General features: G+C 44.6%; 1 protein-coding gene across 7 annotated transcripts in view; it reads right to left on the minus strand.

Annotated features, from left to right (window-relative positions):
• Window positions 1-25,750, minus strand: part of ANK1 (ankyrin 1) — a 221,804-nt gene that overhangs the window by 96,843 nt on the left and 99,211 nt on the right. For all 7 annotated transcript variants that reach the window (XM_081869997.1, XM_081869998.1, XM_081870002.1 and 4 more), the window contains exon 2: window positions 17,732-17,833. In XM_081869997.1, the coding sequence (XP_081726123.1) occupies window positions 17,732-17,833 (102 nt within the window). The remainder of the gene's footprint in view (window positions 1-17,731; window positions 17,834-25,750) is intronic.

The raw sequence follows: 25,750 nt of genomic DNA on the forward strand, positions 1-25,750 counted from the left end.
AGACCCGCAAAAATCACAGGCGGGAGAAGCCTGTGAGCGTGGGATTCGGCGGGCACCTTTTGTGCCTCCCTTACTCGCGGGGAAACCCGGTTTTGGGGGTCCGGAGCGACGTGGGGTGAGCGGCGCGGTGCTTAGAATCGTCTGCTTTTTCCACAGAGCGAAACCGCATAGCTGTTGCTGGAGAGCGCTGACTTTTTCCTGTGGACAATTTGATTCTTAATTTTAATTTATTTTATTTACGGCTATTAGCCCATAAAATATGTACAGGAGCAATTTGATTCTAAAGTAACTACCCGTGAGTAGAGCTGAGGCGGGAGAATTGGATCTTTAAACATTTAATTTGGTATCGTAACGGGGAGGTTCAATACAGGAAGTCTGCCTTCCCCTTTTGTAAATAGACTGAAGCAATGAGGCTGCAAGCTGAAGTCTTGGAAAGCCTACTGTAAAGGACTAAATTTCCACTGATAAAGAACATTAAACCCCCCCTTGGAGGCAGGAGAAGAGGGGGGAAAGTTGTGGATTGAGTATGCCTGCAGGAGAGAGCGAAGAGAGCTAAAATACTGCCGCTCTGACTCTGGAAACGGGCTGCTAGCAGGACTGACGTCTTATGGAATGCTTATTGACAGTGTTTAGAATGTTCATTGACAGCTAGCTTAAAAAGAGAAATACATTGTTTCTATTGTCTCCAGCTGCTTTTAAAAAGGAGTAAAAGTAACTGAAAATTGAAACTAACTTTGGATTGTTGGAAACTGTGTTTAAAAGAGGACATTACTGATTAATATAAATAGAAACTGTTTCCCCCTAGTGGAAGCCTTTGAAACTGGTTGCTTTACAAGAGCTGGGCTAGGGGAATTTCCAGCTGCAAGATAAAGAACTGTGAGACTCTGGGATTGACCTTGAATTTTTTAAGTGTCATGGCAAATGGAAAGGAAAAAACAGACCAGTCAATTGCTGAAAAAACATTAAGGTCTGGGAGGACTTGGCAGCAATCCAGGAGAGGCTCAACATCAGGCCCCTCTGCCTCTTCGGCTGCTGCTTTTGCATCAGTACACTCAAAATCAAGAGGAATGTCGACAGAAGAAGCCTTGGCGGCTGCATTAAATAAGATAAATGATTCACTGGAACAGCTTAACAAGAAAACAGACGCGATAAATGTGAAAGTGGATGCTGCAACTACTAAAATTGACTTAAATACAGAAAGTATAAATAATCTGGGACAAAAGGTGAATACCAATACAGAAACCATCTAGAAATTGATACAGGAATCTACTTTGATACAGCAGACTGCGGAAGAAGCCAGGGAGAAAGCCGTTGCTGCTGAATGCAAACTAACACAACTCGAGAGAGAGTTCCAGCCCTACAGAGGCAACTTGATGAACATAAGTTGACGCTTGCTATGACTGAACTTAAAGAAAAACAGACGAATCTGAGGATCAGAGCCCTACCTGAATTGGAGAAGGAAAGCTTGATAGTTTTCCTCACACAGGAATTTGCTGACTTTTGGGACTTGGACTTGGGTCAAGAAGAGACTAAAATTGTGAGGGCCTTCAGACTTGGAAGAGGAGGGAAAAAAGAGAAGAACAGAATAAGAGACTGTTTGATCACCCTTCGAACTAAAGAAGAGAGAGATAGAATATTGGGGTGGCACTATCAGAAGAACCTAGAAGTGCAACAGTCAAGAGTGGAAATTTTTAGACTTCCGGGTTAGCGCCATCGGCAATGGCGGAATTCCTCTGACTAAGAGGAACCCGCTCCGTGAAATTCGGGTCTTGCCACCGCGGCGAAGGCGGAGACCCCTTAAAAATCCCAGGCGGAGGAAGCCTGGGAACGTGGGATTCACCTGACACCAGGAGCGCCCCCCTACCTGCAGGGAAACCCCTTTGGGGGGCTTCGAAACGACGTGGGGTGAGCGGCGCGGTGTTTTGAATCGACCGCTATTTTTACGGAGTGAAGCCGCACAGCCGTTGCCGGAGAGCGCTGACTTTTTCTTGTGGACAATTGGATTTCAAACAACAACCCGTGAGTAGAACGGGAAATTAGGTTTTTTAAAACAATTTAATTTGGCAAGGAACGGGGGGGAGATCTAAACAGGAAGTCCACCTCCCCCTTTTGTAAATAGACTGAAGCAAAGAGTTTGTTACCTAAGGTCTTGGAAAGCTCTATGTAAAGGATTAAAACTTCACTGATTGAAACTATTACCTACACTCCCTTTGGAAGCAGGGGAAGCCTGCTGGAGAAGGTAAAATTTAGGAACTGAAGAGTCACGTCTCCAAACCCGGGAGAGGTCCGTGAGGAGCCCATCGACAGTGAATAGAAAGGTTTGACAGCTGTCAAATTTGACAGCTGTCACATTTGACAGCTAGCTGTTAAGATACAAAGAAAGACTTTGTTTCCATTGTCCATTTTTGCGTCTAAAAAGAAGGAAAGGTAACTGGAATTGTTATTAATTTACTTTTGGGACTTTTGGGACTGTGCTGGAAGGATTCATAGAATCATAGAATCATAGAGTTGGAAGAGACCACAAGGGCCATCGAGTCCAACCCCCTGCCAAGCAGGAAACACCATCAGAGCACTCCTGACATATGGTTGTCAAGCCTCTGCTTAAAGACCTCCAAAGAAGGAGACTCCACCACACTCCTTGGCAGCAAATTCCACTGTCGAACAGCTCTTACTGTCAGGAAGTTCTTCCTAATGTTTAGGTGGAATTTTCTTGTAGTTTGGAACCATTGCTCCGTGTCCGCTTCTCTGGATTGCTCCGTGTCCACTTCTCCATTGCTCCGTGTCCGCTTCTCTGGATTGATAGACTGCTTTCCGCTAGAGGGAGTTTTGGGACATGGTCATAAGAATGCAGCTGGGAAATTAGCCTAAAGATAAAAACTCTGAGAAATTAGCTTTGACCTTGGACATTTCAAGGATGTCGGCGGAGAAAAAAAGTTACGCTTGAATTGAATAGGACATTTTATCTGCTGGGAAAGCTGCATGAACAGATAGATGCCATGGCTACCAGCGTTGATATTTTGGGAACAAAAGTAGGCATCAGTAAAGAAGTCGACAAGAATCCGGCACAAGAATCTTTCTCAACTGAACAAATTGAAGAACCAGAGAAGGAGAAAGTTGTTAAAGTGATGCAAGGGGGAGCTTTAACCCTACAGAGACAATCGGAGGATTACAAGTTGAGGCCTTACATGACTGTAATTAGGAGAAGCCAATTTTTGGAGATGGGAGCCTGGCTTGAATTGGAAAATGAAAAGTGGAGAGATCACCCTATGTGGGGATCAAATGACTTTTGGGATATGAATTTGAGCCAGGAGGGGACTGAAGTTTCTGGGGCCTTTGGACTCGGAAGAAGTGTGAAACAAGATCGGGAATACTTTATGGGCCCTATCTTTAATTATGGAAATCTGGCAGACTTGATAAGAAGGAATATGACCATCGTTGGGTTGGAGCTCCCCCGAGAACTGTTTCTTAATATTAAAGATTATCAAGAAGATTGGCAGATGGGACATGAAAAAGACTTAAGAGCCTCGGATTTGAGATCTCCAGGTTGATGGACTGTTGTAAGCCGATGGAACTGTTGGCAGGGGCCGAGACCGGGGAGGGGAGATGGTGAAAGAAAATTGGGAATTTAAAGTGTATAGATTGAGAATTTTTTTAATTTTTTTTAAAATTTGCTTTTAATGAGAGATGGAGAAATCGTGGAATGGAATTTTTATGACCCTTGGGGAAATGTCTTAAGAGAATAGGTTTAAATATATCAGTTTTAACGAGAAATAAGATTAAATAAAGTAAAAGTGGGTGGCTAATTGGTGAAAGAGAGAATGGAAAATTACAGTATATTAAGATAAGTTATTAGGATAAAAATAAAGATGAAGGATTTGCTGAAATATCTATTTGAACTAGAAAACAAAGAGGGGAGGTGTGAGAAGGTCAAGGAAATAAGTCATAGAAAAAAATTATGTAAAGGTTTAACTTGTTTTTTCTGTTTTGATTGTATGTATTTTCTAATTATTATTTTTTTCCTTTTTATCTGTTTTTGGTTTTTTTTGGTTTTTTATTTTTTGCATTTTTTTCTTGGAAATGTTTTGTTTTTCTTTGTATTGTGTTTTCTGTTTTTTACGTTGCAATGTTTTAAAACCCTAATAAATATTATTCAAAAAAAAAAAAAAAAAGAGTGGAAATTTTTAAAGAGGTCCCGAAATATCTTTTGGATCTTAGGCCTAACTACGGAGATTTGGTTGCCCTGCTGAGAAGGAATAAAATCACCTTTAGGTGGGAGTTTCCCCAAGGTCTATCCTTCAGTTTCAAAGGAAGGAAAATAAAAATAAGATCAGTAGAAGATAAATTAAAGTTTTTGTATAAATACGAAGAAGATCTGCAGAAGGGACTTGGAAAAGAGCCAAGAGCATCGGATAGAAGATCACCAGATAGAGGATTAGAGCAAAGAGCATCGGATAGAAGATCACCAAACAGGGGAATATTGGATATATCAGCATTATCCTTTGGACTGGATCTCCCAGTGAACATGTCACCACCACCACCAACAGAAGAAGAGCAAGCATTGGGTGCAGTTGGAGGAATATCAGCGTAATTACATGATGGCGTTGCAGGTTTCAAGTTGGAATGTGAATGGACTGAATTCCCCAGAATAAAGGCGGAGAGTCTTTCACTTATTGAAAAAGAACATTTGGACTTGATTTGTCTACAAGAAACACATGTGATAAGGCTACATAGGAAGATATTGAGTAATAAAAGACTGGGCCAAGAATTTATCTCATCAGATAAAGTCAAAAAAAGAGGAGTGGTCCTTTATGCAAAGGAGAGCCTATCACCGAAATTCATATTTAAAGATGACCAAGGAAGATTTGTTGCAATTGAAATTAAATCACAAGGAGAGAAATTCCTTATTGTAGGTATTTATGCACCAAATGAAGGAAAATCCGAGTTCTTTAAGAAGCTACATGAGACTCTGATGGATTATATGGACAATAATATGATTTTGATGGGAGATATGAATGGAGTGGTGTCTACAAATATGGACAAGGCACAGAGACAGGTAGTCACCAAAGATGGTAGACTACCAAAAACTTTTTTTGACATGACTGAAAATATGGACTTAGTTGACATTTGGAGAGTGAAGAACCCTCTGGGAAGAGAGGGAACTTTCTTCTCTGAGGCTAAAATGACATGGACAAGAATTGACCAAATTTGGGTAACCAGGGGATTGGCTCCGAAGATCAGCAAAGTGGAGATCTGCCCCAAAACTTGTTCTGACCATAATGCTGTGAAGATGGAAATGAAATTGACGCTAACTGGTTCCTTTAGATGGAGGATGAATGATACTTTGTTTAGGAATGAAGAGGTGACCAAGAAGGCCGAAAAAACTCTAAGAGACTATTTTGAGATAAATATGAATACTACAGTGGAAAAAAGAGTAATTTGGGACGCAAGCAAAGCGGTTATGAGGGGATTCCTAATACAACAGAATGCAATTAAGAAGAGAACTCAGAATGAAAAAAAGGATAAAATCCTGGGGAAAATAAAGGAAGGAGAGAAGAAACTGAGAGCAAAACCAAAGTCACAGGAGATTCTGAAAGAGATAAAGTTATACCAAGTACAATATACGGAGCTGATGAATCAGGAAATAGAATGGAAGATTAAACAGATGAGGCAAAAGTCATTTGAATCAGCTAATAAGTGTGGAAAATTGTTGGCCTGGCAAATGAAAAAAAGACAAAAACTGAATACTATTACGAATTTGGAAGTGGAAGGAAAGAATATACAGAACCCAGTGGAGATCAGGAAGTGTTTTCAGAGGTATTTTAAACAACTTTATGCACAGGAGAAGCAGAAAGAAATGGACATTGATCGATTTTTGAAAATAAATGGACTACACAAAATCTCTCAGGAAAAACAGCTAATGTTGAATTACAAAATAACGGATCAGGAGGTGGAAGGGGCCATTCAGAACATGTAATTAGGTAAATCTCCAGGACCAGATGGTTTGACTTCAAGATATTACAGATCTCTGAAAGAATGGTTAATACAACCATTGAAGGAAGTCTGCAATAAAATATTGGAAGGGAGAAAGGCACCAGAGTCGTGGAAGGAAGCGTACATTACACTTATACCAAAAACAGAGACTGAAAAGACACAGCTTAATAATTACTGCCCCATATCGCTGCTTAATGTGGATTACAATTTTTTTGCAGATATTTTGGCTAAAAGATTAAAAAAGGTGTTAGTAGAAGAAATTCATAAAGACCAAGCGGGCTTTCTCCCGGGCAGACACTTGTCTGACAACACAAGGAATATAATTAATATTCTAGAAAAACTATAAGTGAATATCAATACCAAGGCAGTTTTGATATTTGTGGACACAGAGAAAGCCTTTGACAACATCTCTTGGAGTTTTATGAAGAAGAATCTACAGGGGATGGGGGTAGGTCAAGGTTTTGAAAATGGTATATGTGATTGGATAATGAGCTGCTTGTGCGTAAAAGCTGAATCCCTCAGAGCTTTGGCGTAGGTCTCAAAGCTCTGCCTTTACGGGAGCCCTCAAAGCATGACTCCCTCAATCGCTGGCAGAATCTGTCAGTGGGCGTTTCCAGAATTTGCGCCAACATAAGAGTTCCTTAACGGAAACTCTCCTTCGGGATTCTCGGCGTGACAGTTTCCTGCGAGGAGTAGGTGTACCCAGAGAAGGTCCTGAGACCTCCCCGCTGTTTTCACTGGAAGTCTCTGGGAGCCATCCCTCCGACTGAGTTTCTCCATGAACTCTCTCTCTCCCCCTGCTGGTTCCTTCCTCCGCATCCGAGGGTCTCCTAGCCTCCTTGAGCCCCTCCACCACCTGACTCTCCGATGGCAGTTCCCTGACATCCACCTCCCCTCCAGGGCCCCCCTCACACCCCCTCTCCCCCTCTTCTATGGGTGGTGAGGATGGAAAACCCCTGAAAGAATCCTCCTCATCTTCGGATGACTCGAAAACCGCCCTCCACCGACTACTGTCCCTTCTCCCCGAGTACTCTTCCTCATCGGATTCTTCTCCCTCTCCCGACCCTGATTCTGGGAACCCTTCAAACTCCTCTTCTTCGTCGGTGGTGCCGAAGTGTTCTTTCCAGAACCGTGTCACGGGCTGAGGTTTCCTTGGGAACCTGCGATGAAACGTTTCTACTAAAACCTCATCATTGACCGCTTCTGCCGGTACCCATGTGTTCTCTGACTCCGGTTCCCCTTCCCATGCCACTAAATACTCCACCTGCTTACCCTTCCACCTGGAATCAACTATTTCTGCCACGTGACTGCGGCGTTCCCTCTCTTCTACTGACGGTGCCAGGGGAACCTCACCCTCACGTCCCACAAACTCCCGACCCTCTCGGTATGGTGACAGTAATGATCTATGGAATACTGGGTGCAGTTTCATGTTGTTTGGCAACCTGAGTTTGAAGGCCACCGGATTTACCTGTTGTATGACCTCAAAGGGTCCCAGTCGCTTGGGCCTCAATTTCTTACACCCGCCCTTGAATGGCAACCCTTGTGTCGACAACCACACCCGGTCCCCCACCCTTATGGTCTCTCCTTCCCTTCTGCTGCTGTCTGCCTGTTTCTTGTATTCTTCCTTGGCCCTATCCAAATTCATTTGGAGCTGACGATGTATTGCTTCCATTTCTTCTACAAAGTGTTCCGCTGCCGGTACGCTCCATCTTTCCCCTCCTTCCCCTGGAAATGCCCTAGGATGGCACCCATAATTAGCCAAAAAGGGACTCATTCCCGTGGACACATTCTCCGCCTTATTGTAGGAAAACTCGGCCAGAGCCAATTTCTCTACCCAATCATTCTCTCTGTCATTCACATAACACCTCAGGTATTGTTGTAGAATACTGTTTGCCCTTTCCGCCTGCCCATTAGTTTCTGGATGTCTGGCAAAAGCTGTTCTTCCGACGCGAACGCTTTCTTTAGCCTTTCAAACGCTTGCTGCGCCTCTTCCGTCCAGGCAAATTTCTTCTTACTACTGAGACAATCAGTGATGGAAGCCGTTAAGTGGGCAAAGTTCTTGATGAACTTCCGATAGAAGTTTCCAAACCCCAGGAACCTCTGCACATCTTTCCTGGTTCTGGGTGTCTTCCATTCCAGTACCGCTTGGACCTTGCTGGGATCCATGGCCAATCCCTTGTCTGACAAACGGTACCCCAGGAATTCCACCTCTCTGGTATGAAACTGACACTTCTCCAGTTTCACCCACAGCTGGTTTGCTTGCAGCCTGCTTAGTACCTCCCTGACATCTCGCACATGCTGCTCCTCATTCTCTGAGTACACCAATACGTCATCTAAGAATGCCACACAGTTCTTGTAAAGCAAAGGTCCCAGGACATGATTCATGAAGGATTGGAAGCAGGCTGAGCCCCCCTGTAGACCGAAAGGCATAACGAGATACTCAAAGGCCCCCAAGGGGGTGAACATGGTAGTTTTCCATTCATCTTCTTTTCTCATCCGTATCAGGTTATACGCCCCCCTCAGGTCCAGCTTGGTAAAAATCTTTCCCTTCCTCACCCGGGTCAAAATGTCATCAATTCTGGGCATGGGGAAGGTCACGGGTTCTGACACTGCATTTACGGCCCTGAAATCCACTACAAGCCTGGGTTTATCCGTGTCTTTTTTGTCCACAAAGAAAACTGGGCTACCCCCCACCGCTTGTGACTCCCTGATGAAACCTCGTTTCAGGTTCTTGTCAATGAACTCCCTTAACTCCTGCATCTCCCTGTCGGACATGGCGTACAGTTTGCCCACTGGCAGCTGGGCTCCTGGGAGTAGGTTAATTTGACAGTCAAAGGGTCTGTGCGGGGGCAGTCTATCTGCTTCTCTCTCGCTGAAGACGTTACCCAGGTCGGCGTATTGTTGTGGTATTTCTCCCTTTTTTTCCACCTCCATCCCTGCCAGAGTGGCCATGGCTCCCCCCTGAGTTTCCCTTCCCTTGCAGTGTTCTAGGCAATGAGCTGACCCAAAAGAGACTATCCACTGGTGCCATCCCACTAGCGGGTCATGCAGCGCCAGCCAGCTCATTCCCAATATGATGGGCGCTCCTCCCAGGGTGGCCACATGAAACGCAATCACTTCCGTGTGCCTTGCCACCTTCATTATCATGGGAACAGTCTGTTGGTTCACTTCTCCTCCCAGCAGTTCCCTCCCATCAATCGTTGTCACCTGCAAAGGGTTACTTAAAGGGAGCGTCTGTATCTGGTGTTCAGCTGCAAACTCCTTACTCATGAAATTACAGGAGCTGCCTGAGTCTAATAGAGCTTTTATCGTTAGCGGATGTCCATTGGGTAGCTCTAGCAACACCTCTATGACTAGAGCTGCTCTTGGGGGTTCAGGCTTGGGCACGTTCACTTATCCTTGGCCTGGCTGCTGTGCCCTGATGCTGGCAGCCAGGCGTTGGCTTTTACCTGCTCCTTACCCCCCTCCTCCTCACTCCCAACAGCTCCCGCCATCCCTTGCCATCCCTTCCTTTGAGGGCAGACTCTGGCAAAATGTCCTGGCTGTTGGCAGAGGAAACATTTTTTGGCGCCTTTCCCCTCCTTCTTCCGCCCTTCATTGGCGTTTGAAATTCCGCGCGCGCTGCCCCAATCTCCATCGGTTCTACAGGCGGGGAAGGTTGCTCCGGCATCTCAGGAATGCGGAAATCGCTCCAACGCTCTCCTCTCCCTTGCCGCTTCTCCAGAGCCCTTGCTTCTTGGCGCGCTCCAATCGCGAGCGCGGAATTGGTCAGCTGATCCATGGACTCCGGACGGGGCGCGCGGGAAAGCTCGTCTTTTACCGCTGGGGATAGCCCTTCTTCAAACAGCATTTGTATCGGGTCCGCAGACAGGTCCCACCCCAATTTATGTATCAGCATGGTAAACTGTGTCCAATACTCTCGGACGGACTGATTCCCCTGTTTACACGCCATCAACTGTCTGCGCACCACCCCCTGTTCAATCTCGCTGGAAAACATCAAGTCCATTGCGAGGAAAAACTTTCTCAAGTCCTTTAAGGCGTCATTATTCGCTGCCATCAGGGGCCTCACCCAGTCTCTAGCCCCCCCCCTCGAGATTCCCAATCACAAAAGCCACTCTCGATTCCTCATCGGCAAAGTCATCAAACTGCAGATTGAGGGCATACTGCATCTCTGTCTTAAAGGCTTGGTAATTTCTTGGGTCACCCCCAAACTTTTGCACCAACCCTGCTACCTTCCTTGCGATGGGGGTGGTTTTCCCCTTTGCATCCTGAGCCCGCCTCTCCTCAAGCCGCGCCGTTTGCAGTGCTAGCTGGTGTTCCAACGCTCTGTATCTTTTTTTTTTTTTTAATAATTTTTATTAATTTTACAACATAAACAAAAAACAAACAAACATAACACGACTTCCCCAAACCTCCCCTTCACTGCATTCTTGTTTTAAAATTTTTTTTAGCAATCCTTCATCCCTTTTTATATTTAATTCTCTCTAAAAATTTTTAAATTTCAATTTTTACAGCTGTAATTCTTTATCCCTTGACATCTTAACATTCCGAAATTTTACAACAATTTTTAAGATAAATTTTGAATTTTTTCCAGTCTTCTTCCACTGTCTCTCTCTTCTGGTCACGGATTCTGCCGGTCATCTCTGCCAGTCCCATAAATTCAGTCACCTTGGTCTGCCATTCTTCCAGAGTAGGTACTTCTTTAGTCTTCCAATACTTCGCCAAAAGAATTCTTGTTGCTGTTGTTGCGTACATAAAAAATGTTCTATCTTTCTTTGGAACCATTTGGCCTACCATGCCCAAGAGAAAAGCCTCCGGTTTCTTTACAAATGTCCACTTAAGGATTTTCTTAATTTCATTATAGATCATTTCCCAGTAGGCCTTAATCTTCGGGCAGGTCCACCAAAGATGATAAAAAGTTCCTTCACATTCATTACACTTCCAACAATTGTTATTGGGCAAGTGATATATCTTTGCAAGCTTGACTGGGGTCATGTACCACCTATAGATCATTTTCATTATATTCTCTTTTAAGGCACTACATGCCGTGAATTTAATACCTGTGGTCCATAACTGCTCCCAGTCAGCAAACATAATATCATGACCAATATCTTGTGCCCACTTAATCATGGCTGATTTAACCGTTTCATCCTGTGTGTTCCATTTTAGCAGCAAATTATACATTCTAGACAAATTCTTAGTATTGGGTTCTAGCAATTCTGTTTCTAACTTTGACCTCTCCTTCTGGAATCCTAGTTTCCTGTCCTGCTTAAAGGTCTCATTAATCTGGTAATAATGTAACCAGTCTCGGACTTTAGGTTTCAATTTCTCAAAACTCTGTAGTTTCAACTTTTCACCATCATATTCTATAATTTCACAATATTTTGGCCAGTCTGAATCCATGTTCAATCTTTTTACCGCCTTGGCTTCCATTGGTGACAACCACCTGGGGGTTTTACTCTCTAACAAATCTTTATATCGGTTCCATACATTATACAGTGCTTTCCTAACAATATGGTTTTTAAAGTTTCTATGTACCTTTACCTTGTCATACCATAAATATGCATGCCAACCAAAGTTGTTATCATAACCTTCCAGATCCAGAATATCTGTATTCTCAAGAAGTAGCCATGGTTTCAGCCAGCAAAAAGCTGCTGCTTCATAGTAAAGTTTTAAGTCCGGCAGGGCAAAGCCCCCTCTATCCTTTGCATCAGTCAAAATCTTAAATTTTATTCTGGGTTTTTTGCCCTGCCAGACAAATTTAGATATATCTTTCTGCCACTTCTTGAAACAGTCCATCTTGTCTAGAATTTGCAATGTCTGGAACAAAAATAACAATCTTGGCAATACATTCATCTTGATAACAGCAATTCGGCCTAACAAGGAAAGTCTCAGCCTAGACCATATATTGAAATCTTTCTTCACTTCCAACCAACATTTCTCATAATTATCTTTAAATAAGTTCACATTCTTAGATGTTAAATTCACCCCCAGATATTTTACTCTTTTTGCAATTTCCAAACCGGTTTCTCTTTGAAAACTATCTTTTTCCCCCATCGTTAGATTTTTTCCCAGCACCTTTGTCTTATGCTTATTTAATTTAAAACCTGCTACTTGACCAAATATTTCAATTAATTCCAAAACTCTTTTTGTACTGGCTTCTGGCTGTTGTAATGTCAAAACTAGATCATCTGCAAATGCTCTTAACTTATAATGTTTAGTTCCGACCTGTATTCCTTTAACCAGCTGGTCCCTTCTAATCATATTCAGGAAAACCTCCAGTACCGATATAAACAATAGTGGGGATATTGGGCATCCCTGTCGTGTCCCTTTCTCCCAACGCTCTGTATCTTTCCTCCAGACTTGGACCCGCTCCAGCTCCACCTGCCCCTCCGGCTTCGGTTGGGATACTCATGATGCCTCTCCTTTGCACAAGCGGCTTTCAGGGACTGACAGATTGCTGTGATGGGATAATGAGCTGCTTGTGCGTAAAAGCTGAATCCCTCAGAGCTTTGGCGTAGGTCTCAAAGCTCTGCCTTTACGGGAGCCCTCAAAGCATGACTCCCTCAATCGCTGGCAGAATCTGTCAGTGGGCGTTTCCAGAATTTGCGCCAACATAAGAGTTCCTTAACGGAAACTCTCCTTCGGGATTCTCGGCGTGACAGTTTCCTGCGAGGAGTAGGTGTACCCAGAGAAGGTCCTGAGACCTCCCCGCTGTTTTCACTGGAAGTCTCTGGGAGCCATCCCTCCGACTGAGTTTCTCCATGAACTCTCTCTCTCCCCCTGCTGGTTCCTTCCTCCACATCCGAGGGTCTCCTAGCCTCCTTGAGCCCCTCCACCACCTGACTCTCCGATGGCAGTTCCCTGACAGTATAGGTGCAATTTACTCAGAACAAAAGGCAAAATTAATTCTGAACAATGTAGTGACAGAAGAGTTTAAGATTGAGAAAGGGACACGACAAGGTTGCCCAATCTCTCCATTGCTCTTTATATCGGTCCTTGAGGTTTTGTTAAATATGATTAGAAAGGACCAAGAGGTTAAAGGTATACAAGTGGGAGCTAAACAGTACAAACTGAAAGCATTTGCTGATGACTTTACAGGAGCCAGAATCTAGTACTAAAAGGGTATTGGAACTGATTCAAGAATTTGGACAGGTAGCAGGTTTTAAGTTGAACAAGATGAAAGCTAAGGTTTTAGAGAAAAAATTAACTGTGAATGAGAGAGAGAAGTTTCAGGAGGAGACAGGATTAACATTGGTTAAGAAAGTGAAATATTTAGGGGTTAATACGACAGCCAAAAATGTGAATTTATTTAAGGATAATTATGAAAAATGTTGGATTGAAGTGAAAAAGGATTGAGAAATATGGACAAATTTGAAGTTATCATTGTTAGGCCGAATTGCTGTGATAAAAATGAATGTTGTTTTTGTTTCAAACATTGCAAATTTTGGATAAGATGGATTGTTTCAAGAAGTGACAGAAAGATATTTCTAGATTTGTTTGGCAGGGCAAGAAGCCTCGAATAAAATTTAAGATATTAACTGATGCTAAAGAAAGAGGTGGATTTGCCCTGCCAGACCTTAAACTGTATTATGAATCAGCTGCTTTTTGCTGGCTGAGAGAATGGCTGCTTCTTGAAAACACTGACGTGTTGGATCTAGAAGGTTTCAATAATGCTTTTGGCTGGCATGCTTATTTGTGGTATGATAAAGTAAAAGTACACAAAGCTTTTAAAAATCATATTGTTAGAAAAGCACTGTTTAATGTTTGGATAAGATATAAGGATTTATTAGAAAAGAAAACCCCAAGATGGTTGTCACCAATGGAAGTGAAGGAACAGAAAAAACTCAATATGGAGGCCAAATGGCCGAAATATTGGGAAATTTTGGAACAAGATGGAGACAGAATAAAATTGCAGAGTTTTGAAAAATTGAAAAATAAAGTGTGAGATTGGCTCCATTATTATCAAATAATGGAGGCATACAATTTGGACAAAAAAGTTGGCTTCCAGGTGGAAAAATCAAAATTGGAAACAGAATTGTTAGATTCAAAAATTAAGAATTTGTCAAGAATGTGTAACTTGCTGTTGAAATGGAACATTCAAGATGAAATGGTGAAATCTGATATGATTAAATGGGCACAAGATGTTGGACATAACATAATGATGGCTGACTGGGAACAGTTATGGATCACAGGTATGAAATTTACGGAATGTAATGCCCTAAGAGAAAACTTAATGAAAATGATTTATAGGTGGTACATGACACCAGTCAAGCTTGCAAAAATTTACCATTTGCCCGATAATAAATGTTGGAAATGTAATGAGATTGAAGGTACATTCTTACACCTTTGGTGGACATGCCCAAGGATTAAGACATTCTGGAAGATGATTTATAACTAAATGAAAAAGGTATTCAAATATACCTTCCTAAAGAAATCAGAGGCCTTTCTCCTGGGCATGGTCGGCCAATTGGTGCCAAAGAAGGATAGAACTTTCTTTATGTATGCAACAACAGCAGCAAGAATACTCATTGTGAAGTATTGGAAGACACAAGATTTACCCACCCGGGAAGAATGGCAGATGAAGTTGATGGACTATATGGAACTGGCAGAAATGACTGGCAGAATCCGAGACCAGGGAAGAAGAGTCGGTGGAAGAAGACTGGAAAAAGTTTAAAGATTATTTACGGAAATACTGTAAAATTAATGAATGCTAGAAAAATGTTGGAATGAAGATATATGGCTTTAGTAGAAATGTTATAAGGAATTAAGTATACAGTGGTGCCTCGCAAGACGAAAATAATCCGTTCCACGAGTCTCTTCGTCTAGCGGTTTTTTCGTCTTGCGAAGCATCCCTATTAGCGGCTTAGCGGATTAGCGCTATTAGCGGCTTAGCGGCTATTAGCGGCTTAGAAAAGGGGGGGGAGGGAAAAAACTTGAAAGACTCGCAAGACGTTTTCGTCTTGCGAAGCAAGCCCATAGGGAAATTCGTCTTGCAAAGCGCCTCGAAAAACGGAAAACCCTTTCGTCTAGCGGGTTTTTCGTCTTGCGAGGCATTCATCTTGCGGGGCACCACTGTAAATAGATTAATAGTTTAATAGAGTATTAAAGGAAAAAATAAGGTTAGAATGTGCTAAGATAATTATAGGATAGAAAACAGAGGAAGATGGAAAGGAATTGCTGAAACAATTAACAGAAGTGGAATACAAAAAGGGAGGTGTGAGGAGGTCGCGGAAATAAGTGAATGAAAGATAAGATATTGAATTTATTTGATGTGTTTTAAACTGTTTTTGTTTTGTTTTGTTAGTTTAATGTGTTAGTGTTATGTAGTGTTTTTGTATTGTATTGTATTGTTCTTCTTTTTGTAGTGTTTAAATTGTTGGAAAAGTAATAAATATTATTTAAAAAGAAAAGAAAAGAAAATAACTAGGAATTTTGCTTTTGTGACAGTGGAGGTAGTACTCAGCCCGATTGCTACTTCCACTGAGTCAGATCACGTTCCCATCTCTCCTGCTCCCTGTCTCCCAGGACCAGACAAGGACTGGAGAGGGAGGAGCAGAAACAGGTTGCACGCTGACGCAGCCTTCACCTGCTTGCACACAGCTCAGGTGGGCGAGATACATAAGCGGAGGTGGGCGGTGGGGCCTCTCTGTTGTGGCAGCTGCTTCATTGGGTGCACACCTGGGAGCAGCTGAGAGATGGGATGGACATGTCTTTCCCTAACATGCTAAGTGCACTTTTGACAATAAAGAGCTGATTCCTCACTTTGGGCATTCCGTGCCCAACTGCGCTGTGACACCAAGATTCCTATTTGTAAGGTCCAGCAACTATTTCCCTGGAAGAGCCTCCAGGGCATGCAGGGCAGAGATGGCAGAGAACTGGTTTCCATGCAAGCCCACTCCATCAGCAGGCTGAAGCAGCCCAGAAGTGGCTCTGGGGATGAGCCGGGTGAGTCACCGTCTGCCTGTGGAGGCCCTTCCCCCACCTTGCATGCAAGCCTGCCAGTGGGGAATGCAAAATGGGCTCCCCAAGGGCGCTGGCTCTTGTGCTCTCCCTTAATGAAGGACTCTGGCTTGTCTGTTTGGGTTCTGGGAGACAGGAAGAGCCCTCTCCAGAATATTTTATGCAGCAGGTAGAATAGCCCAAATCCTTCCCCTGCAAAAGTCACCTTGTTGCTTGGACTTTCTCTTGCACACACGCCTTAGAAGCAAACGCAGGCAGGAAGAAGATAAACTGCCAGATGTCTTCTTAGCTACATAAGAGCAGCCCTGCTGGAACAGAGAAAAGGCCTGTCTAGTCCGGCATTCTGTTTATTGAGCACCTCCACACAGCTCACAGGTGAGGCAGGAAGAAGGAAAGCCCTCTCACATCCAGGGGCATATTGGAATAGTAAGGAGCTTTTTTCAGACAAAAGGCCACATTTCCCTCTGAATAAGCTTCTGGGGCCACATGCCAGGGTGGGCAGGGCCAGCTGTAAAAGTGGAGGGATGTGGTGAGGGATACATTTGGGTGCTACACGACTCCCTTGTTTCTATACTTGATACATCATTTGCCCAGGCCATGATCCGGGCCAAGAAGAGCCAATGGGTGGGCAAGGTCACCCTGGAACCTAGGAATCTTGTGGCACCCTTTGACCAGCAGCTCTGACTGTTCATCACACTGGGCAGCTCCACACAGATCCAGAAGGTTTCCTCTTTCAGGCCAGGAATCCTGGACATTTTCCTTCAGCTCGAGAAATGAAGATGCAGAATTCTGTACTCAACTTCCGCCATGCAGTTGTGCAACCCTGTTGTGCAGGAAGCTACGCCACCTAACTCTCTCCTGGTTAGGCCCTGAAAGCCCTGAAGAACTGAGGTTGAGGTTACCTCAGGGATTGCCTGAACCCTTACAGCCCAGTCACTGAGCATCTGCAGGAGCGTCACTGGTTGTCTACCGAGTTGGTGGGGATCATTTGACAACAGCAGGAAGCCAAGCCTTTAGGGTCCTGGGCCCAGGATTGTGGGATAATCTGCCCATAGAGATTCTGTTTCCACTTTTAACCTCCTGGTGAAAACACTTCTATTCCGTCAGGCAATTAAGAAAACACCTTTCCACAATAGTCAGCTGGCTTCTAATTTTGACATTTTATATGATTTTTACTGCCTGGTTTTATGTACAATTATAAACAGCTCTATTTTTTTTTTTAAGTTTATGCATAGTGGTAAATAAATATGTTTACAAATGATTATTTAAGGCAGAAAGCATTCCATGGCAAGAAAGGTCTCTCTTCCCTCCACACAATCCCTAAAGTTCAAGCCATCTGGATGTGCACTAATTATATTATCTATTTTACTTATTTATCTTTAGTAAATTTGTATTTAATAGATCTCAAGGCTCTTCACAACATGAAAATACAAGATACAAGCCATAGTTATTCATCAGTGAGTGAAACATATTCTGCACATGCCCAGGGGTGCTCTTTTTATTATTATTTCACACATTCTGGAGCTTAGACTGCAATAAAAATTCTGCCTGGCAGAAGAATGATGGAAACTCAAGAGCTCTAAAAAATGAGGGAGCTGATCTTCTACCTCTTACCTGGCACCGCAGCTGGCGCAAGCTGGAGGGCCATGAGGCCACCTGAACAGCATCTGATTAGACACCAAGGGCAGAACGCAAGCCCATGGCTGGATCAATCAAGACCAAGCCAAAAGCTGGTGAACCAAGGATAGGGGGTGTCAGGGAAGAGCTCATGGCCTACCTGGTTGCAGGTGTTAATATCCACACCATTCCTCAAGTGGTCCAGAGCCTTGTCCAAGTTTCCAGATCGTGCCGCCCGTAAGAAGCTGGTTGCAGCATCAGCCTTGGAAAGAGAAGAGGCATTGTTAGTGGGTGTATTGGGCTAACCTGCAATAGCTGAAGTGCAGCTCTCGCTGATGTGGTTAAGCAGCATCTGGGATTCCAATTGCAGGTGGGGGCTCACCTGATTGCTCCTCCACACAAAAATAAACAAATCCTTGCACACAGAAAGTTAGCGTCTCAGGGAGTAGGACTTGGTGCCAGCCAGCACCCAGGGAAGGCGAGGCCAAACCCTTCTAAGTCTAACCAGCATTTTGACTGAGGGAAGAACACTGTTAAAAGAAGCACAGACCTGCCACCCAATATGGCAAATGCGCGTACAGTGGTACCTCGGGTTAAGTACTTAATTCGTTCCAGAGGTCCGTACTTAACCTGAAACTGTTCTTAACCTGAAGCACCACTTTAGCTAATGGGGCCTCCTGCTGCTGCCGCGCCACCGGAACACGATTTCTGTTCTCATCCTGAAGCAAAGTTCTTAACCTGAAGCACTATTTCTGGGTTAGCGGAGTCTGTAACCTGAAGCGTATGTAACCTGAAGCGTATGTAACCCGAGGTACCACTGCACCAAGTTTTTCCCTCCCCCTCCGTAACACGTGGCACCACTCACTGTATGTCTTGATATCACTAAGCAGCAAGTTTCCCTGCCCCACACCACTAAAACACACATTTTTACAAAGTAATTTCTCCAAATATAATGCACTTTTCTATGCTATTTACACTTACCCTACAATACAGTATTTATTTTTATTTCTTTATTAAATTTGTATACCGACCTATTCCTGTAGATCTCAAAGATAGGCATCTTTACACGCATTCCTTGTCTAGAGAACTGCACTGAGGACATTCAGAAAAGTACAAATGCTAAAGAACAGCTGTGCTTCAGTTTGCATATTGTTTCACAGAGTGTGGATTTGGTAGGTTTACTACCGTTAAATGTAAACTGAATCTAATTTCTCCATTTTCAGCAGAAGCGTTGCATATCTTATGACACGAAGCTCCGCAAGAGGTGTCCTTCCTCAGCTCCCCTGTGGAGGTCAGGGGCTTCCCTTCAAAACAAGCAGGGGGAACCTTTAGTCCTCCAGACGTCCTTGAAGTACAGCTCCCCTCATCCACTGGCCAGGCTCAGGCTCGCCAGGGATGCTTGGAGGGCTCCCCCCTCCTGCTTCAGAGTATCCAATTAGAATTAAAACAAAACAGGTTGGGTTTTTTTGTATTTAGTTTTTGGCAAATTTTTAAGTTTTAACATTTTATTTTTAAAAAAAACCAACAGATGCCTTAAACAAAAACATTAAATGCTGATGAAACTGAAGGCAATATTGCAACTGATCACTGTGCTTTTACATCTCAGAGGGATTTCTCCCCTTCCAAAGCTCCTAAATCCAACAACATCCATAATGCCAGCCTAAGTATTCCTAACTCAGAAATACATAGGGAGATAGATGCTGCCTTGTGCCAGGTCCACCAAAGGACCGCCTGACTCTGTATGGCCACAATGACCAGCTAAGCAGAGAAGGAGCTGAACGTCCTGATTTGGGGTGAGCATTGGGAGCTCTCCGCTTAGGCTGACACAGCAGATTGTTTTTATCGCAAGAGCTGACCGTGGGCTGATTTTGCACTCACAATGCAGTCAACAAATGACATGCTGTAGCAGACCTACCAATTGCCTTGTCTTAAGTGGGACAGCCCCACTTTCTTTGGAGGTGCCTTGGACTCTGCCTTTGTCCCAGGGCACCCCGATTACAGCCCTACCTGGAAATGCTGGGGATCCAATGAGGAACCTTCTGTGTACAATGCAAGTTCTCTACCGTTGAACTACAGCCTTTCCACAGATGCATTTGCCTTTTTTTTTTTTTTTTGCTTTTTTTAGCATTTATATCCCACACTACCTATATTCTGCCCAGAACAGCTCACAAAAAAGGGTAAATAGAAAAGTTAGCATGTAAGTTCATGAACATGACCAGATCTTTTTTCCAAAAAATGAAAAACAAACATAACATTGGTACATTCTTATAAACAAGATATGATAACCAAATCTCACATTGTTTAAATTAAGTTTTAGTGATGTGTCTGTTCCGTAATTCTCACCTCTTTCAGAAATATCGAATTCAGCCTGCCTACAGCTTTCCCTGGGTGCTCACAGGTAGAGACATCACAGCTGACTACAGCAAACCCTCCAAAGTTCAGCCAAGAAAGATTGGGACGTGGGCCTCTTGCCTCCTCCCCCAAGCCCAGTAAGAGCTTGCCCAGCTTTGGGAAGGAGGAAGGAGGACTCCAGCGTGCTGCCAGAGCCTCGTGCCTCCTTTCCCAGTGGGTGGTTTTTTTAAAAATCCTTAATAGATTTTCAGCTGAAACCATAGATCTGGCTGAGTCAGACCACTGATCCATCTAGCTCATCGCTGCCTACACTGACAGGCAGCAGCTCTCCAGGATCGCAGGCAGGCAGGCAGTTGGTTTGTTGGAGCCCTTGGCAAACATGAAAGCTGTACAATATGCTTATGTGCAAACCCTTTGGTTTTCTTTAAGTGGATGTAAAAGATGGCCTGAGAGAGGCCTCATGGTTGATCTTTGTTTTACAGTATGCTTGCCCCCCCACCCACCCCCCGCACTTCAGACACCTGCTAAGTCAGTTTGTCCAGAGACAGCAGCAGGACAAAAGGAAACAGCACCTGCACAGCCTAGGCAGCAAAGTCTCTCTGAGGTCACCTCCAGACTATCAGTACTTTGCTGGAGGTATTCAACCACATGCTGGGAAATTGAGGTTTGTGCAATTCAAAGGGGAATAAAGTGCTCTGTCACAACAAATCCACTTTTTAAAACAAACAAACCAACGGACTCTTTGCTGTTAGAAAACTGACAAGGAAATGCACTGATAAGTGTGGAATTAATGAATGGTTAAGAGGAAGATGTGCAACCCCAGCACAGGCAAAAAGGGACAAAGGCTTGCTGTCCTATGTCTGCCCCACAACAAATCAGAAAAAATGCTCATGACACAGACAAAACTGGACACGGACGTTATGCAAGCAAGTCATGCCCTATAAGCAGAGGTCATCCGGAGGAGCTCCAGAGCCACTTTCAGCTCTCTTCAAAGGGAAACAGTGTCCCTCTCGGACCCAGGAGGGGCAGGCCCCGCAGACTAGAGCAGCAGCCGGCATTTAGCACTGAAAACGGACATGGGTCCCTTCTCTGCTGCTTAGCTTGACCCTACCCAAATTTGAACTCTTGCATAAGCCTTTGGGAATGGAAACCCCCCTCCCCCCCTTACACTTCTCAAAATGAAAGTAGAGCAGGCAGGTGTCCGAGCAGATGAGATAACCAAGATGCTCTGGCTATAATTAACTGCACACTTCCTATGTGGGACCCTGGCCCAAAGAAGGAGGCCTCTCGAGACCAGGAGAGGGGAGAGGCAAAAGAGAGCTGGCACCACAGGGAGGAGAGAGATTTGTGAATGGAGGCAGGCTTTGTGCAAAGGCCCTAGAAAGCCACAGCTCAGTGGGAAGAGCACACGGCTGTTGCGTGAACATCATCCCAGGTTTCAATCCCTGGCGTCTCCAGGTGGGTTTGGGAAAGGAACCCCCCCCCCCCCGATTACTCAGTTATAGAGATGGGTGGACCAATGGTCTGGCTCTCTTTAAGACAGCTTCCTCCATGCCTGAAAGCTAAGTAGGGGCTGCTGACTCTGGACGCAGAAAGACCACCTTCCATTCTGCCCATCAGTGCAGATAAATATTGAGCTAAATGAAAGAAGAGCCTGACTCTGTATGAGAGAGAGCCTTATGACCCCATGGTATTTCATGCCAGGACTGGTCCCCCTGGCCTTGAATGGCGGACAACAGCGCCAGCCCTGCCATTGGTCAGGGTGAGGCAGCCACCTCAGGCAGCGGGTGCTTGGAGAGGAGGGCAGCCAAGTGATGGAGGACTGAGGGCAAGATGTTGGAGGGCAGAGGTGTTTGTGCCACGCAGCCTGCCCTGCACTAGCCTGCTAACCTACATTACAATGAAGGACGCTGTCCTGTCATCAGAAGATAAGATGAGCCCTCTGGATCAGGCCAATGGCTCACGTCACCCAGCATTCTCTTCTCCCAATGGCCAACCAAATGCCTATGGGAAGCCTGAGAGCACAGCCACTGTGCGTAGTAGCCATGGAAAGCTTGATCCTCCAAGAATTTGTCTACTCTTCTTTTAAGGCCATTTCTATTTCCCATGGGAGTGAAGCCCACATTTCTGCGTGCCCATCCACTTTTTCCAAACTACACATCACCTCTGCCATGTCTCCTGTTAGGGCTCATCCATGCTTCTGCTTGTCCTGTGCTTTCTAGGCATGAGTCCAACCATTTTTGCCTTTGCTGCGCCACTTTCCCCCAAAAACCTGCTCTTCAGCGCTCTTTAGTCATGGGATGGCACCATTGTCTGCTTCACCTCAGGTAACGAAACATCTTGGGCCATTGCTGGCAAAGACTGTACCCTAAAGGGTTTCTGCTGGTGGCAACATAACCAAGAGGGTTGGGCAGAAGAACTGTCTCCTTGCCACTGCTTGAAAGGGTGGAAATAACTCCACCCATTTTTGCACAGTGAAATATGCAAAGATTGGGATGTAGACTTCTCAAATCCTCTGACCACTGCTGAGTTTTCCAAACTTGCTGGCATACTGAGTGTAGCACAGCATTATTTTTTTTTAAATTTTAAATAGTTCAGCTGGAATATCATCACTTCCACTGGCCTTGTTATTAGCAGTGTTTTCTAAGGCCCATTTGACTTCACTCTCCAGGATGTCTGGCTCAAGGTCAGCAACCACACTACCTCTGTGTATTCTTGCCACCTCTTCTTGATGTCTTCTGCTTCTGTTAGGTCCTTACCACTTTTGTCCTTTATTATGGTAATCTTTGTACGAAATGTTCCTTTCATATCTCCAATTTTCTTGAACAGATCTCTGGTTTTTCCCATTCTATTGTTTTCCTCTATTTCTTTGCATTGCTCGTTTAAGAAGGCATTCTTGTCTCTCCTTGCTATTTTTTGGAAATTTGCATTCAGTTTCCTGTATCTTTCACTATCTCCCTCACATTTTGCTTGCCTTCTCTCCCCCGCTATTTGTAAGGCCTCGTTGGACAGCCACTTTGCTTTCTTGCATTTCCTTTTCATTGGGATGGTTTTCATTGCTGCCTCCTGTATAATGTTGCGAGCCTCCATCCATAGTTCTTCAGGCACTCTGTCTAGCAAATCTAAATCCTTAAACCTGTTCCTCACTTCCACTGTGTATTCATAAGGGATTTGATTTAGATTGTATCTTACCGGCCCAGTGGTTTTTCCTACTTTCTTCAGTTTAAGCTTGAATTTTGCTATAAGAAGCTGATGATCTGAGTCACAGTCAGCTCCAGGTCATGTTTTTGCTGACTGTATTGAGCTTCTCCATCTTTGGCTGCAGAGAATATAATCAATCTGATTTTGATGCTGCCCATCTGGTGATGTCCATGTGTAGGGTCGTTTCTTGTGTTGTTGGAAAAGAGTGTTTGTGATGACCAGCTTGTTCTCTTGTCAGAACTCTATTAGCCTTTGCCCTGCTTCGTTTTGAACTCCGAGGCCAAACTTGCCAGTTGTTCCTTTTATCTCTTGATTCCCTACTTTAGCATTCCAATCCCCTATAATGAGAAGAACATCCTTCTTCTTTGGTGTCATATCTATAAGGTGTTGTAAGTCTTCATAGAATTGGTCAATTTCAGTTTCTTCAGCACCAGTAGTTGGTGCATAAACTTGGATTACTGTGATGTTAAAAGGTCTGCCATGGATTCGTATCAAGATCATTCTATCATTTTTGAGATTGAATCCCAGTACAGCTTTCACCACTCTTTTGTTGACTATGAGGGCCACTCCATTTCTTTTATGGGATTCTTGCCCACAGTAGTAGATATGATGGTCATCCGAACTGAATTCACCCATTCCCGTCCATTTTAGTTCACTGATGCCCAGGATGTCAATATTTATTCTTGCCATCTCATTTTTGACCACATCCAACTTACCCAGGTTCATGGTTCTTACATTCCAGGTTCCTATGCAATATTTTTCTTTACAGCATTGGACTTTCCTTTCACTTCCAGGCATATCTGCAACTGAGCAACCTTTCAGCTTTGGCCCAGCCGCTTCATCAGCTCTGAATCTACTTGTACTTGTCCTCTGCTCTTCCTCAGTAGCATGTTGGACGCCTTCCAACCTGAGGGGCTCATCTTCCAGCGTCATAAGTTTTATATGCCTGTTGTCTTTGTCCATGGAGTTTTCTTGGCAGGGATACTGGAGTGGCTTGCCGGTTCCTGCTCCAGGTGGATCACATTTGGTCAAAACTCTCCACCTTGACCTGTCCGTCTTGGGTGGTCCTGCATGGCATAGTTCATAGCTTCTCTGTGTTATTCAAGCCCCTTTGCCACGGCAAGGCAGTGATCCATGAAGGGGTACTAGATCCATTCTAAAGTGACAATCAAAGCTCTCTCAGCTTTGGGTACTAGCCCTAACTTTGCGGTGGAAAGCCCACTTTGCAAACAGAAGGTTCCACGTTCAACTCTTGGTATCTCCAGGTAAAAGGGTCAGGAAGCAGGTGATGACAGCAAGCTGCTATACACGGAGCCAGATTCCTGTTTTGGTTAGCTCACTATGGTCTACATGAGGTTTGGCTATCCTGCAGCCCTCCAGATGTTGCTAGACTACAACTTCCAATTCCTTGACCAGTGGCCAAGCTAGATGGGGCTGATCGGAGTTTGAGTCCAGCAACATTTAGAAGGCCACAGGGCAGCTCCCCATAATCCACACTGGCTGGCAGCCAAAAGGCCACATTCTCTTCCAGGCAATCTTCTGGAGGCCACATGCCAGTGTTGGGCAAGCCAGAGGCAAACATGGGTACAGCAACAAATTAAAACATTACTTTTGTACAGTAGGGTAGCTTATACACCCCTCCCCCACCCCACCCCCCTTTGAGGCAAGCCAGAGTTGACAACAAGCAATCCAGGAGGGTGAGAAGCAAGGCCTGAGGATGGTGTGGCCTGGGAAGAGAGGCTGTGGCCGGGAGGGGATCTGGTCTGAAGAAGGTCCCCAGGAGTCTGAAGGGGCACAGGACTTCCCTGGTATCTGAGGTTCTCCGTCCTGATGCACACCCTTCCAGCACAGAAATACAGGCAGTTGCCATATACAAAGTCAGACAGTCAGTCAATCTAGCTCTGTATTGGCTACACTGACTGGCAGGGACTCTCTAAAGCTTCAGACAGTCTCTCCTAGCTTTCCCTGGAGATGCCAGGGATTGAACCAGGGACCTTCTGCACGCAAAGCAGATGCTCTACCTCTGAGCTATAGCCTTTAGTTTCTCCCCACCACCACACATGCACATCAAAATCGTCTCTTTGAGCTTCAGGAGGGTCCCCTGCAAATCAGGTGGGAGGATGCTTGGGTAGTGAGTACCATTATAAGTACCCAAGAGAAGGCCTCTGATGCCAGCATCTGTGAGATTCTGGCAGGTGTGCCACCCTGGTATTGTTCTGGCATCACGAAGCCCCACAATGGCAAATGTGGGAGAAGGCCTTCTGCAAGTGAACGGTCTACCTCTTACAGGCCTATGGGATGCATCCATCGCCGGGGGCCTCAAACATTTTGGCTGGCCTCGACTGAAGCCATTGCTTGTGGGTCAACGATGACCACTCCATCCTGCTCTTCATCCAAGTCCTCTGGCACCTGCAAAGGACTCAGGAGAAGACAGCAACCAGGCTCTCCCTTCGCTTCAGATTCTTTCAGAAGTGGCAGGAATCTCTCCAGCTGCTTCTGAGGATCTCCAAAGGCTGTGGCGTAAAGAGAAAGGCGGAGGTGTGGGGAGAGAGAGCTTGGTCCCACCCGCACCTATCAGAGTATGCTAGAGCCCTTGGTGGAAGGCAGTTTCTGGCCCAAGGAGGAG

This window comes from Podarcis erhardii (assembly GCF_964252035.2).
Source record: "Podarcis erhardii genome assembly, chromosome: 7".
In the NCBI taxonomy this organism is placed as follows: Eukaryota; Metazoa; Chordata; class Lepidosauria; order Squamata; family Lacertidae; genus Podarcis; species Podarcis erhardii.